At 33.9% G+C, this 15,869-nt stretch overlaps 1 protein-coding gene across 1 annotated transcript in view; it reads right to left on the bottom strand.

The window, feature by feature from the left end:
- Positions 1-2,588: 2,588 nt before the first annotated feature.
- Positions 2,589-15,869, bottom strand: part of LOC129256967 (DDB1- and CUL4-associated factor 1-like) — a 49,874-nt gene continuing 36,593 nt past the window's right edge. The window contains exons 21-35 of the mRNA XM_054895197.2: positions 15,492-15,709; positions 14,563-14,638; positions 13,779-13,840; positions 13,179-13,257; positions 11,549-11,620; positions 10,840-10,896; positions 10,464-10,546; positions 9,187-9,271; positions 8,653-8,886; positions 8,140-8,233; positions 7,456-7,560; positions 6,202-6,275; positions 5,223-5,327; positions 4,476-4,704; positions 2,589-2,952 (exon numbers count right to left, since the gene is read on the bottom strand). Of these exons, the coding sequence (XP_054751172.2) occupies positions 2,870-2,952; positions 4,476-4,704; positions 5,223-5,327; positions 6,202-6,275; positions 7,456-7,560; positions 8,140-8,233; positions 8,653-8,886; positions 9,187-9,271; positions 10,464-10,546; positions 10,840-10,896; positions 11,549-11,620; positions 13,179-13,257; positions 13,779-13,840; positions 14,563-14,638; positions 15,492-15,709 (1,656 nt within the window). The 3' untranslated portion in view covers positions 2,589-2,869. The remainder of the gene's footprint in view (positions 2,953-4,475; positions 4,705-5,222; positions 5,328-6,201; positions 6,276-7,455; positions 7,561-8,139; positions 8,234-8,652; positions 8,887-9,186; positions 9,272-10,463; positions 10,547-10,839; positions 10,897-11,548; positions 11,621-13,178; positions 13,258-13,778; positions 13,841-14,562; positions 14,639-15,491; positions 15,710-15,869) is intronic.

Below are 15,869 nucleotides of genomic sequence, written 5' to 3'. Positions count from 1 at the left end.
TGCGCGTTACAGGGATTTTTCCCGGATCTCGGCGAAATCGCTATTTGGGGTAGCGAGAATTAAGTAAGGCAATTTGATGAAGTTGTACGGACACACATAAAATACACTTGCCGAAGAAGCTCACTCCATGAATGAGTTACATTTTTCCTCATCAAGTTTGAAACAAACATAAATGTGTCTGCTAGCAAAAGACACTAGAGGTTAAATATTGAATTATTGACCAAAAATAAACCTGCAATACAAAACCTCTGCATGTTTACCATAATAATAAGTTCTCATAAGGCACATATAAAGCAAATATACAGTACGATGAATTGAATGTAGAACCATTCATAGGAGACATGTCCATCTACATTTACTACCATAGAAACAAACATTTCTTCAATCGTGATACAAAGCATGACACAGTTTTATATCAAAGACATAAAATCAGGTTTGCAATTGATGCTCATTATCTTAGTATTTGGCACTTGTTCAACCTGTCACAGGGCAACCCTACATATAACATGTAGCATCTTTTCATAAGGTCATTTCATTTGTAAGTTTTGCATGACTTTAAATACTTGACCACAGGACTGGTGACCTTTTCTTGTGCTAAATGAGATGAATAACATAAATTGTGTTAAAATGTATTTGACAATAATAATGTTAATCTAAACAGATCATATTTCAACTTTAGCTGATGGAAAAACAAATTATAGAGAATCTGATCTAGCACAAAAACAGATGACCAGACTTGTGTAAAGTCATGTAGAACTTATGAATAGCTTCATAAAGAACCACCAAACTGCAAGTGAACTCTGGAAACATTGGCCATATTACAAAAAAGATGTTAGCTATGAGAGGTAACGAGTCCCCTTCCAAGTTCGTTTTAAATACACTAAAAATAGGAGCAGATTGCCAAAGTGCACACCTACATTTATATACTTGTAATTGGATAGTATTCAATGTATGTGCACACTTAAAGGACAAGTCCACCCTACAAAAAGTTGATTCAAATAAAAAGAGAAAAATCCAACAAGCTTAACACTGACAATTTCATTAAAATCTGATGTAAAATAAGAAAGTTATGACTTTTTAAAATTTTGCTTAATTACACAAAACAGTTATATACACATCTTGGGTCGGTATGCAAATGAGACTGATGACATCACTCACTCACTGTTTCTTTTGTATTTTATTATGTGAAATACGGATTATTCTAATTTTCTCCTCATTGTCAAGTGAACAACAAATAATTCCTCCCTGAACATGTAGAATTAGCAATGTTTACAGTCAGTCGGCAGGTCCCAAGAAAGTGGCTTCTTTCATCCAAGTGATATTCATGACTTGAGATGTTTTGCATATTTAATGAGCTTGATGCGGACCAAAACACCTCTTTTCATTCGGTTATTGCTGCTCTAATTGTGCATCAAATTTCATGATTTTGGTATCATTGTAAAGAAGAATAATTCTTTTAGGTCATGAGTTTGAATCTATTCAAAGATTTTGTAATATAGGTTAAAATTTTGATCTAAAATATGCTACAAAATAATTATTTTACTTTATTTTTATTTGAGCCCAAATAATTTTTAGATCATGATAAAGCTGAATATGTATGCTTTAAAATGGTATAGGTTTCAAAATAAGAATTGGTTTAATCGGGTCAAGATCACACTTTTCATTGGCCAAGTACATAAAGCAGCACGAAAACAAGAATACTGCACTCTGATTGGCCAAAGAGACCACATACTGGCAAATTCCAACGGTTCCAGTGCCTGGGTTCATGGGAAGGTCACACTTTAATCTCCTCAAATTACCCACGCCTGTTGCTCTGTGAACCTTATCCAGCCAATCAGAACTCTGGATTTCATGCAAGTACAAAATTTCAGAAATCTCGTCTTGTACCTTGGTGGGAAAAGTGTGATCTTGACCCGATTAAAAGGTGCTGCGCTGCATATTAAGAGTGGCATTGTGAGAAAGTACAGAAGTTCAGCTTTATGTTGATATATATATCATTGAGGCACGATATAAAAAGTTTTGCACAATTTGCAAAAGAAAACAGAGGAAGAAAATTCAGTTTTGAGGCACCAGAAATTTACTTATTTATCAAAATATTGTATACAAAATAAATGACCAATATGAAAGAATAACATTTACTCTATCTGATGGTGCAATAATATTTCATTTAACTTGAGGTTAAAACAGGTAAATTCTTAGAGAAAGAAAATCTGACGAATCACAAGATTTTGCAAGGAGGATTCAGCCACGAGATGATTTGGATGAATCTGGCCTTTTTGCTCATTAGCATAGGGACCTGCGGTCTGACTGGTTTAATACTATATGGTTCGGTCAAGTTGGTCCTTATTGTCAAATCTGTGAAAAATTAAATATTGTATAATTCAAACAATAAAAAACAAAAGAAATAGTGAGTGGGCGACATCATCGACTGTCTCATTTGCATGCCACTGAGTTGTGCATATCACTGTTTTGTGAAAAACAAGCAAAACTTTAGAATGTCATAACTTTCTTATTTTACATCCGATTTTGATGAAATTTTTAGCATTAAGCAAGTTTTATTTTTCTCTATTTATTAAAATTAACATTTTGCTGGGGGGGACTTGACCTTTAATGAGCCTAGATAGGTAGGGGGAGGGTTAAACTTCTTTTGAAAAGTATTGGCAAATGTGTCCCTTGGTCTTCCCTTACAGGACAAATATTGATACCTATTTGTTCATAAAACTGTCAAGTTAAACATCACACAAATTTCCCAACTCAAAGGTGAAAAGGTTGACATATTGAGTGTTGTTCAAGCTCTCTTCCTCTAAAATTGGAATGTTGCATCATTTCTATCAATGATTTATCTGAAAAGATTGGTGACATCAAATCGTTACCAGCTTCCAAGTGCATAACGTAAATCATCCTCATCGTCTTCATCATCATCCTCATCATCAAAGTTTGGTCCTAAGGAATCTATGTATTTATTTAAAACAAAGCATCAATGAAATAGTTCAAAATTACTGAATGAACTAAACTAAATTGTTCATCATCAGGCATTCAAATCTTGGTGTTAAGTACTATCCTATGATTAGTCCTATCAGTACTATTTAAAACCAATAACCATCAGTATAACTAGAATCCTCTCTCTCTTTTCATCTTCCTGTCTTTGACATGGAAGGGATACTGAATAAAGGTAATCCTAAGCTAATTTTTGGCCTTTCTAACTAGGTTTAATGTGTGCAGAACGTTACCAGGTTTCCCCGACTTAAACTTCAACTAGAAATTTGACGCTTAACGCAATTAGAAATTAATTCAATATGATTGAACTTGATATCGTGCAGAAACCAATATGCATATATATAATGAACAAATTTAGACCTTTGAACCAACTCGCATATATAATGAGCTGTGACCTTTGACCTGCGGACTCCGAATTCGAACTTAGCCAGTATTTTAGTGTCATCTACCAACACACTGAATTTTTTTTAATCTGTTGAATATTTCATAAGTTATCATGCGGAAACCAACTCGCATATTTAATGAGCTGTGACCTTTGACCTGCGGACTCCAAATTCGAACTTAGCCTGTATTTTTGTGTCATCTACATACACACCCAAATTTGTTTTAATCTGTTGAATATTTCATAAGTTATCATGCGGAAACAAACTCGCATATTTAATGAACTGTGACCTTTGACCTACGGACTCCGAATTCGAACTTAGCCTGTATTTTGGTGTTTGTTTTATTTTATTTCTGCGTTCACAATACATTATCAAAAATTATTTACATTGTTTGCAATATATAAAACAATCCATAATGTTTACAACATAAACATAATAATTAGAAAAAAAAATGGTTTGGGTATATACTTCACATTACATAATTAGAAAAAAATGGTTTGGGCATATACTTTACATTAGGATGATAATAAAAAGCAGCATAAACAAATGAACGCAGGAGACCGCCATCGTGAGCGGTTAAGCTTGTAGTTGATGGCGGCCTCATAAAAAGGGTTCGTGACTAAGATCGGTAATTGCTGAACAAGTGGGTGCGATGCAGGTGCAGGTGCGGGTGCTGTAAATAGCAGTATAATTATTGTTATTATTATTTTTAATTTATAGTTTTTGGTTGTTAATGAGAATCAATTTGAAGTGTCGGATGAATAAGATTGAATGATATTTTTTTAAAGAGTTTATTTTAATGAGTATAAAGTAGAACAAGATTTAATATTGTCGGCAAGATTATTCCAAATGTCTGGACCATGATGTCGAATTGATTTAGAGGTAATTAACAGTCTGGGGTTTGTGAGATGTCATGTACCTACACACCAAATTTTTTAAAAATCCATTGAATGTTTTTCAAGTTTTTGCGTGGAAACCAAGTAGGGGGACGGATGGACGGACGGGGGCATAAAAAAGTTTGAATATTTTATTGGTTTTATCTAAGGTTAATGATGGTATAAATACAATATATCTAATATCAAAGTATACTCATACCTGAATCGTTGAAGATGAAACTCCCAGGTGAATTCAATGACCCGTCAGACCCAAGTAAACTCCCACTTCCTTGTGAAAGAATGCTGATATCATCATCATCGTCGTCATCATTATTGCCATTATCATCATCGTCACCTCCACTGTTATCACCATCAAAGTCATTAATCAAGTCATCAAGGTCATCCATACTGTCATCGTCGTCATCAGACCCATCATCATCCCCTTCCGTCTACAAAACATAAGATTCACAGTAATAATGTACCACAAAAGAGCAGGTATGTACATTGAAAACAAGAATATTTTTTACTTTTGACAAATAATGTCAGTAGATTAAAAACTATGTAAAATCAATGCAAGGATACAGCAAAATCAGTCTATACAACAGTTTCTTTTATTGTATACCCCCCAAAAAAGAAATTATATTCATGTAAAGAAGGTGCAGGGCAAGGAGGAAGAGAATGAGAAATAGGAGTGCGACAAACCCAAGAGGATAAAATAAGGAGAGGAAAGTAAGAAATGAATAAGAGAAGATGGAGGAAGACAAAATAGTTTAAAAAAACTGGATGTTGTAAAGAGGAGAATACAACATGATATATATAGACTAAAATCACAATAAATCTTCATTTTTCAGTCGAACTACTCATGTGGGCATATTATTTAAAATTGGCATATAAAGAATCAGCATTTTGGTATCTAATAGTGCAAGTTTCTGTGGTGGCTTAGCTATATAACAAGTTATAATCTTACCTGCTCCTCTTCATCATCATCTTCCCCGTCTGCCTTGCGAGGGCGCCCTACTTCATACATCCTACAAATGCTTTCTACATCCAGGCTATCAGCACCCCCTTGTTGCTGTACAAAATAAAATGGAATAGATTAACTTACCCCCGTTTACGTATGTAAGAGGAAGACTGTGTTCTACACAATAATCAAAGTCACAGAACCTGTTCTTCAATTCAAGCCTGAAAAAAGCACTCTACAGCTTTGACAAGAGATTAATGGGTTTTTATCATACTCCACAGGGTAAATGCTAAACTAGCACATCAATGATGTGGAGCTCATCCGGCATCTCGCAACGAAATTTAACACAATTTCAACTTCAGCTCAGTTGACACTGTAGTGAATTATAGTGGTGACATTAATTGAGCATATAGAATTGAAATTGATGAAGAAATTACATAGAAGCATTTTTTGTGATCTATGATTAAATTTCATATAAATTAAGCATAAATAGAAGTTTTGAATCCCCCACATAGTGCTATCATATAAAGCAAACAGAATTGAAATCGGATTTGAATGGCGAAGAAGAATTTTGAAATTTGTGGACGGACGACGGACGCCACGGCATAAGCTCATTCTGAGCTAACAAACTAATCATTAACTGCAGATTACAATTCAGGACTAACGAATATGGTGAAATTACAGATCCACATCATATTTAAGGAAATCAATTCTTTCTACGGTTACATGAATACCATCTCTTTGAAACCTCAAAACTTTAAAATTTTGTCAGTCTGTCACTGTTATGCAGATGTCCTTCCACATAGCAATTAAAATGATATATTGAACTTAAAGCTTTACCAATGACTTTCTTCAAGAGAAAAGATTGATTGTAGTTCCAATATCATTGTCATTTAATATGTAATCTATAACTGAAATAGATTGGAGTTTGACCAATGATGTACTTGAAAAGTAATTACTTTCTATTTTTTCTGAGTATACTCACTTCAACCAAAGCTAGATAAGTGTCTTGAGGATCGGTAGCAAGATCAAATATATTCCTCTTCACATCCATGGTGGCTACAAAAGGAAAGTAGTAAATTCATGGTTCAAAACTTTCACACAGTAATCAGTTGTAAAAAGGCAAAATAGACTTGCACAATTCATATTAATGGATCTAGACTGCATGGATCACTAGTTCACAGGGAGTCAAGTATCCAGTTTTAATCTGAAATTTTGCATGAAATTATGATTTACAATATTGGCCTGTTACAGCACATAATGAAAAAATGACTGATGAAAGGGGCTCTTGGTTACAATATATGTAAAGACAATTGTGAATTGTCTATGTAGTTCACTACTAACAAACTCTTCTACAAAGAGTACCAATAAGGATATTTTCAATAGTAATGCTGATATTCTATACAACTGACTGAATTTGGTGGATTAACAACACTGTGCACCTAACTTTTGGGTCGACATAGCAGGTGCAGGCAGCGCAAAGTGCTACTGCTAGTGTACTAGTGTGATTGTGTGTGTGTTAACCATCCACTGCACTACCTAGTAGCATTCTGATGCTTCACAAATGAAAACTATGGCAAAAGTCGACCAAACTGCACCAGCCAGTGCAATATAATTGCATGCATGCAGCGCCATACCACAGAGATGAATTTCAATGTTGACTTTTTCCAATGAGGCAATGCGAATTTTAGCCTGTCCACTGCAAGTAATAGGAGGTGCACCATATTGCGAATCCATCAAAATCAAGGTCCCGGTTTCATAAAGACTTACAATTATGGTAACTTTGCAATTCTTGTAACCATCATAGAAGGCTATATTTTGATTGAATGTTGATGAGCCCATTAACCATGGTTGTTACAATAATATATTATTTTCCATCATTGTTAAGACTTACTACAGTGACAATCACTTCTCAATACTAGTAACTGCTATCCACTCAAAGTCCTCATGAACAGGATAGTCTATCATACTTATTAGCATATTGAACATGCTAGGATACGATATTACTTACAACAAGCAATAATAATTTTTTTAATCTCTTGTACTACATATTAAGACTCTCAATGATCAGCATCTTATTCCAATTATTGAAAACTAATGATTTATTCATTACAAATCAATACTAAATATATCTTTCCAAGTTCTCAGACATAACTGACAACATTCAGCTTGAATATATCAAAGTGTAGTAAGATTTCATTGGGAACTTCAATCCAAATGGATATAAAGATAAAAGTACCTATAGGTTTGTAATCTGTAGCATCAAATGTTCTAATAGATGATCCAAATGGACTCTTCATTCTTTCTTCAACTAGCTCATCATCACTATCAGATTGGAAGATAACTGAGGGGTAGAAAAAAAATATATGTTAATAAGAAGTGTATCACATTATCAGTACAAGAATGCAACAAATATTTATACACATATCCATGCAAATACATCTTAATGAGTATGTTGAAAATTCTTTAGATTTCTAACACAACAATTTCCCATAGGAGCTAGAATATTCATTTCTCATGATAAATGGGGATGTTTTGAAATAAATAACAATTAAGTAATTTCATTCCAAATTATTATCTTTTTTTTTTTTTGGGGGGGGGGGTATGCATATGATGAACTGACAAAATTTAAGTTATATTTTACATGATATATCACCAAGAAAGTATTTCATTAAACAAGCATTACAACAATCAACTATCACAAACAAACTGCAAATCAAGTATAATTAGAAGAAAGGGGTAATATGAAATTATTTTAGAATGATATGTGCAAGCAATCTAATATCTTTTATAGATGTAGATACATATATATTTTCATGTAGTAAGATTTTACTTTTAATTTGCCAATGACTAATGAGGCAAGTACCATCAAATGTGTTTTTACACACATTGATTTATTGAGACATTATCATTCATAACTCACCTCCATAGATGACAGTGCCAAGGCTGTTGAAAACTATACGACATTGGTCTAGAGCAGGTACTGTATGCAACAAATGGAAGGTCCGTATGTCCCACTGCAGTTATGATGGTTAAGGAAACATTAAGCCTTGTCAATAAATGCATGCTAACATTTTTGTTTATTTGTTGTTATTTATTGGGGGAGGGAGGGGTGGTAATTTAGCCTATCCTCACACAAAATAAAGTTACCTTGACTGGTAAAAAAAAGAGCATATCAGCAGCAGTGTTATAGCATTCATGTATTTCCCTCTGTCATTGCAGAATATGTTGTAAACAAACATAACTCCAAACATCAAATGCAACTTGATTTTCAAGTAATCAGAAGCATAAATTTGAGACATTCATTTGATTTTTTTTTTTTTTTTGCTTAATCTTTTTATACAAGTTATCACCCCAGTAGTGATTTTTTTCTCTGCTACCCTCAAATATAATATCCCCAATGTCTTTGGCCAGGGTAGAGTTCTTCAAAGGATACAATCTCTGAGTTGATAATGACTTCTAAACCTGACGGATGAAAGAGCCCGCCAATCTTGTTCTGGAACTGATCAAACTTGTAGACATGTTTGGCAGACCTGACATCCCATAACACACCATCATTTAGCACAAGCTCGTCTGTGGGGTCAAAGGTCGCACAGTTGTTGGTGTAGTTGTTACTCAGATGGCCATCTTGTAAGGTGAGGACCAGCTTGCCAGTAGCCACATCATAAATCTAGCAATTTAAATGAAAAGTGACCTTGTAAGGCAGTCCTTTCATGTTTAGCAATGACAATGCATACACAGATGAGACAATCTACGATGATGGACTCCTAAAATTTGCAAATCTACAAGATTTTTTCAACTTAACATTAGACATCTTAGGAATGAGAACATGTATCACTTGGCAATATTTTCTTATAAATCATCAAATATCAAGCTTATAAGTATGCTAAGCTGAATAACAATGTGCAAATGATAGTACTGAAAAAGCAATCAATTGGCAAAATAGAATTCTTCCCACTTATTTTCTTACATGAGCAGTGTCATCTTTAGTACCAATGATACGATCTTGTGAAGCTTTGCTGAATTCTACGTGGACATCATCGTTAAAGGAAAACCTGAAAGTCAGCACAAAATAAACAATAGTGACATTACAAAAACTCCCTATTTTTATTTATTTATTTTTTTCACTTGTCCACAGAGAATCTTTTATTAAAGCAATATTGAATGGCCTCTGGGCGATACGACATATATCGCCCGAACTAGCTTTATATCGCCTGAGTCGTAGACGAGGGTGATATCAATTTAGTTAGGGCGATATATGTCCTTTTGCCCCCAGGCCAGTCAATATTGCTATTATTAAGCAAAAAGCAGACATCTAGAGCAAAAATCATTAAAATTTTGATATTTTAAATTTTTAGAATGAGAATCTAGTTTATCATGTTGAGCAGACTGGGCCTCTGAACTTTACCATTGTGACGTAATTGAAATGACGCGTCCCTGGCCTAGGGACGCAGTATCCAGTGTTGTCTGAACTTGATTACCATTATGACATATAGCACTGCGCGGTTCAAGGACGCGTGCAAAAACGCGTAGAATACCCGGATATTAGCGCTGCCTTTTATTGCCCGCTACATTTCCACGCATTTTCTCATTGACTTTCCTGAGCGGGCAATAAATTTGGCCCGTGGATAAACAATTGGAATTTTATTGACCGGCCATTTGATTCCAGTCTTAAGCAGGCAACAATGTTTCAAAGTTGCCCTGCTCAGATGTCTGATACGGTTAATAATACTTTTTATCATATATAACGATTGAAAACAAATACAACATATACACAAAATTCAGTATCTCAAAAACAAGACTACACTAGCATTAAGTGAAATTTGATATAAAGACTTACAATCAATTCATATAAATTCAAGTTGAAATTGATCTCATCTCATACATGCATATCTTAATCCCACGGTCGAAATCATCTAAAATAACAATTGATCTAATATTTTGCCCTGATATAACAATGCTCCTGAAATAATAACAATATAATCTTCTTAGTCAAAGGTATTGTGATAAAACTTTAAACATGTGAAAGTACCTGTGGTGGCCCTAAGGAAATTGTTTTACTGAGTTTTCACTGTATTGAAATCTCATTTATCATCGTGTAAATAATGGTAAGGTTATAAACTATTCCCTTGTTTTCAATATCATTGTATAGCAATTTAATATATGTAACTGTGGTGCACGATCTTATGAATACAATACCATTTCAAAGACGAGACTGAATCTGAAATATACTTCAGGCAAACTTACTTCCTATCAAATGATGGCTCTGTTCCCCAAAGAGCAGACATGGGATGACTCCATGTACTAGATGTAAGGACCAGACGACCATCCTACAATTAATAGAAAAATACACATCCTAAATTTGAAAATAGCCTCTAATTTAATGAAGATTTCCCAGATTCATGTTGATATAGAAGTTTCACTTTCTCTTACTACTAGGTCCCTCTTTAATATGAATTGTAATCTGTTATTTGTTTAAAGCAACATTAAAATTGAAACAATAAACTTTAAAGAAAGAGCAATTTGCTTTTTCACTTTTGTCATTAGTAGAGAGATTGTATCTGCACTGTTAAAACACAAACATCACTAAATATTAAGGATCAAAATACAATTAAATACTTACTCTTGAAGGTTCCACTAATCTGATTGGAGAATCATGACAAACATAGGATGTCTCTTCCTGTTAAAAACAAAACAATTCAATTATTAATTCGATTGATTAAAATCTGGATAAAAGAAAATTTGAGTTGAAACAACATTTGATATAACAAAGGAAGGCTATGCATTCCAAGGTGTCAGGATGATGATTATGATTTTTGCGAATAACAAATGATAATTGGAATTCACAAGCTACATAATACACAATCAGAAAGTAATCTTATCTTTCATATATCTATAAGACATAGAAGAAAGTCAAAGGACGATTAAAAATAAATGAAACTTGAAGTGTTGATAATGTTTGTGTAATATTAAGGAATTCAATATTTTAACTTAATGTTCTTTGTTGCATTGAAATCTTTCATTAGGAAATAGTAAGCACACATATCCAGAAAACAAGAAATTATAGTTTTCAGCCAGATAAAATTGTAACAAATCATCAAAATTTATGAACATTTACCTAAGGTAAAATACCATATTCATGACAGACCCGAAAGTATTTTAACTTGTACAAAATTATATCGCGAAAGCAAGATAGGATAAATATTAATACAGATTGAGGGGCAAGATTGAATTTTGAGGAAAAAATGTCTGAGCAAACAGACACAATCTCCTTGTGCTGTAAAGATAATTTCAACCCCTTGTGTGCAGGACATTATATTACAACTACTTACATTTCCAGAGTTTAAGTTATATGTCTTGAGTTCTCCTGCATAATTCCCAAGCCATAAGAACTGATCTTTGGGCTGTATAAGAACAAGAAATCATAATAATGAATCATTAACTGTATGCAAATTTTACCAAGATTCCCTTACAAACCATCTAGATAGTATTGGTTTTTATACATTAACAAGTGGAATGCCTCTGGCCGTCTCACCTGCATCACGCGATTCAATATAGCAGCAGTGCTGATTTTGAAAACTACTATAACTCGCACAAGATGTTCAGTGATACTTGGTTACTCTTATTTCCACGTTTTATGAACTAGACCAATACACTTATAGAGATATGATGGCAATTCAAAAAATACCCCCAACGTGGCCAAAGTTCTTTGACCTTACATGACCTTTGACCTTGATCATGTGAACTGAAACTCGCACAGGATGTTCAGTGATACTTGATTGATTACTATTATGTCCAAGTTTTATGAACTAGACCAACACACTTTCAAATTTATGGCTGTAATTCAACAAATACCCCAATTTGGCCAAAGTTCATTGACCCTAAATGACCTTTGACCTTGATCATGTGACCTGAAACTTGCACAGGATGTTCAGTAATACTTGATTACTATTATGTCCAAGTTTCATGAATCAGATCCATAAACATTCAAAGTTATGATGGTAATTCAACAGATACCCCCAATTCGGCCAAAGTTCATTGACCCTAAATGACCTTTGACCTTGGTCATGTGACGTGAAACTCATGCAGGATGTTCAGTGATACTTGATTAACCTTATGTATAAGTTTCATGAACTAGGTCCATATATTTTCTAAGTTATGATGACATTTCAAAAACTTAACCTTAGGTTAAGATTTTGATGTTGATTCCCCCAACATGGTCTAAGTTCATTGACCCTAAATGACCTTTGACCTTAGTCATGTGACATGAAACTCAGGCAGGATGTTCAGTAATACTTGATTAACCTTATGGCCAAGTTTCATGAACTAGGTCCATATACTTTCTAAGTTATGCTGTCATTTCAAAAACTTAACCTCAGGTTAAGATTTGGTGTTGACGCCGCCGCCGCCGCCGTCGCCGTCGGAAAAGCGGCGCCTATAGTCTCACTCTGCTATGCAGGTGAGACAAAAACAAAACTAATAATGCTTCATGCAAAATTCATGCACTTACATATTCAAATGTTCTGATTTTCTTTGACATTCTAAAGCAGAAAAATATGAATCTTCATGACTCATTGACAGCATGATATATAACAATGCTAAAACATCTGAGTACTAGGCATGCAGGAATGACCTGGGAGATAACTTACTAACTGTACTAAATCCTTTATTGCATAGTTTTGCAGGACTTTTTAAGACTTTATTTGGGATAAATTATCTGACCTTTAAGTAATTCCTGACCCTCAGGAACTTTGATGTAAAAACTCCATTATGTTATTTAACAAATTTATTGAACTGAGTGACATAAGTCTTATTATGAAACATTATTCAATTTCTGAATTGGATAATTATTTCCAAGTAAACCATTGAAAATCATATATGGAGCGGGGTGGGGTGGTGATTTTAACTGTTTTCCTTCATTTTTTTAATAGATGATTTAATTACCCCATTGTATTTACTTACATGTAAGTGTTTGCTGAAAGCACAACATGTAAACCAACTATCATCTTCTGTATCACGGAATGTCTGCATTGGATGAAACCTACAAGAGACAAAAAATATTGGGAAAAATTCACAAAGGTGGTTTTTCAATCTTTGGTCCAAAACCATGGTTTATGCAGACTCCACACTTTCTTTACTCTTGATTTAGCAAATATATTGAGGCAGAGTCTAATATAAAATGCATGCTTTGGCCACATGGAATTCTAAATTCATGCTTGTTACTAAATTAACAACATTAAGTGGTGTGCTCGTTAGTGCTGTAACACTAGTAACAATCCTGTACTTAAAAGCTCTGTGACATTAATGTGTATTCATTTATTCAAATCTTTCTGAACATATCATGCATTGATTATGCTTTATCAAAAGCATAATCAATGCATGATATCTGGGTAAATCACTGTTTCAGATCACAGACTCAAAACCACCTTCGTGAAGTCAGGCCAGTAAGTCCATTAATAGAAATAATAAAACAGATTAGTATCACAGTAACAAAAACAAGAACAAAACAGAGTGTAACATTGAAATAATTTCCTTGAATTATCAATAATGTTTTACACTTACCTGCTATAGACAAAATGTCTTGAACATCTAGCACCATCCCTTCCTCCATGAGCTGGATAGATCTGGTCAAGTATCAAATATTGCAACAATTTCATTTGGGGTAAATATTTGACAATAATTTTCAAGGAATAAAAATTTGAAGTAAATTGAGAGAAAAGGGAATGGGAAGTGAAAACTCACAAAATACATCTCAATAAGTCAATATTTGTTTGACTGATCCAGCCTTTAATTATCATGGATTTTTTAAGCTCGTTTGACACTTGCACGATACAGCCAAGTTGTGCCATAAAGTGTCCCGCACTGGCATGCATCAATGCGGGGCAATGTGGGCAAGTATCAACCGCGCATTACAATAAAAATGTTTCCTAAGTTTGACCCCATACTCTATTCTATCTGGCATTATCATTCATTTTTCATATCAGGTGAAACTTCAGCTTACATACAGGAAGAGTGTGACATATCTTACAATCAAAATTTACAGAGAGAAGAGCGTGATAATTTTAATTGGCAAATGCTTTCAGTGAACACTAATATATCAATCTGCTCGTTATATAGCAGAAAAGAAGAAATATAAGTACAACAGATAAAGTCATATGTTCTCCAGAGTGTATTATTTCATTATCAATAGACAGTAATATATATGTATTGATCAATACTTTTTGCCTAGGGGTGTTGCTAGAAACATGCAATGTATATTGCAAATACCTTTAAGTCTTGGAATTTTATAAAAATTTGCAATCAACAGCAAATGGGTTTCTTTGAATGACAGTGTAAGACGACTTACCAATCTCCTGAATAATCTAGAGGTAGCATTGATTGGTGCATTCTGTCTAAACTTAGGCTCAGGACACTGGTGAGGTCTGTCAGAAATAAAATACATATTAATCCACCAGATCATCAACAGCCAGTTTACACAAAAAACCTATCATACTAATCATGAAATGAGTTTCCTGCCATTATAGGCAAAAGTGCTGTGTCTTGCTACATATTGGAAATATACTGTGATTTCAAAAAGCCAAAAAATATATGATGGTCATCATTCTTTATTGTTGTTAATGAACAGCACACTGATGTTTAGAAACAGTGTATTCCTTTTATTCCTTGACAAAATATTATGGTAAGGGTGTTGTAAAGGATGGTGGATATCATTATTATTGCAGTGGACGTAAATTGGTAGAAGATCAAAATGTGGCATTATGGGTAAAGGATCCAAAGACTTTTTGTGTTGTAAGGACTTGAGCTTTTCAAAATGGGTATGGCAATAAAGGTCTAACATCATATCTGTTCATGTGACAATATGAAGTAGGTAAAATATAATCATGAAAATGTCCAAATGAAAGACATCGCCCACTTCAGTACAGATTCCATGTATATAGAATAATTAATGCAGTCTGCAAAATGTACTTCATTTTGCATGTGGGCACAGACTAGAAATTGAAATGACTCACATCAAAATATACAATCTAATACAAATCCTAAGTCAAACTACATAATACTTTGACAAATACTTTGACAAAACCTTGACAAATCTAATAGCTGCCATTTATTCTCCTTTTTCAACAAAGAGTCCAGCATAAGAGATATCTCATTTTTCTTTATAGAGATATGATAAGGTTTATGACAGCACTTAAGATAGTATTATTCAATGAAAAGGAATAGATATCAATTTTTGAAAAGCTAGTAAAAGGGACTTGATTAAGAACAATCACTTACTCAAGGAGTGAGAAAGAAGGGCAAGCAACAACAGGATTACTACAGTGTGCATGTTGTTCTCTGAGGTACTGTGATACAATAAGATCAAGGCTTGGTGGTGACTTGCATGGTCGTGATGATGCAATATTCCCTAATGATGAGGCTCGTTTGGATTGGCTGAGAGGTGTCAGGTGACTGTGACTTGACTTTTCTCTGATGACTCTCCTTCTGGGTGCACTCTACACAGTAATAGATATGTATTGTCATTACAAATTCATTCTATAGTAAATCATTATTCAATTTCAGACTTTATTTGGCTATCAGACATGTATATCAATGAAATAATATGATATCATATAATGATCAATTTCTTGAATATTTTGGTGACATAGAATACAC

This window comes from Lytechinus pictus, chromosome 3 (genome assembly GCF_037042905.1).
Source record: "Lytechinus pictus isolate F3 Inbred chromosome 3, Lp3.0, whole genome shotgun sequence".
NCBI classification, from domain to species: Eukaryota; Metazoa; Echinodermata; class Echinoidea; order Temnopleuroida; family Toxopneustidae; genus Lytechinus; species Lytechinus pictus.
This window is presented reverse-complemented; position numbering and strand designations above follow the sequence as displayed.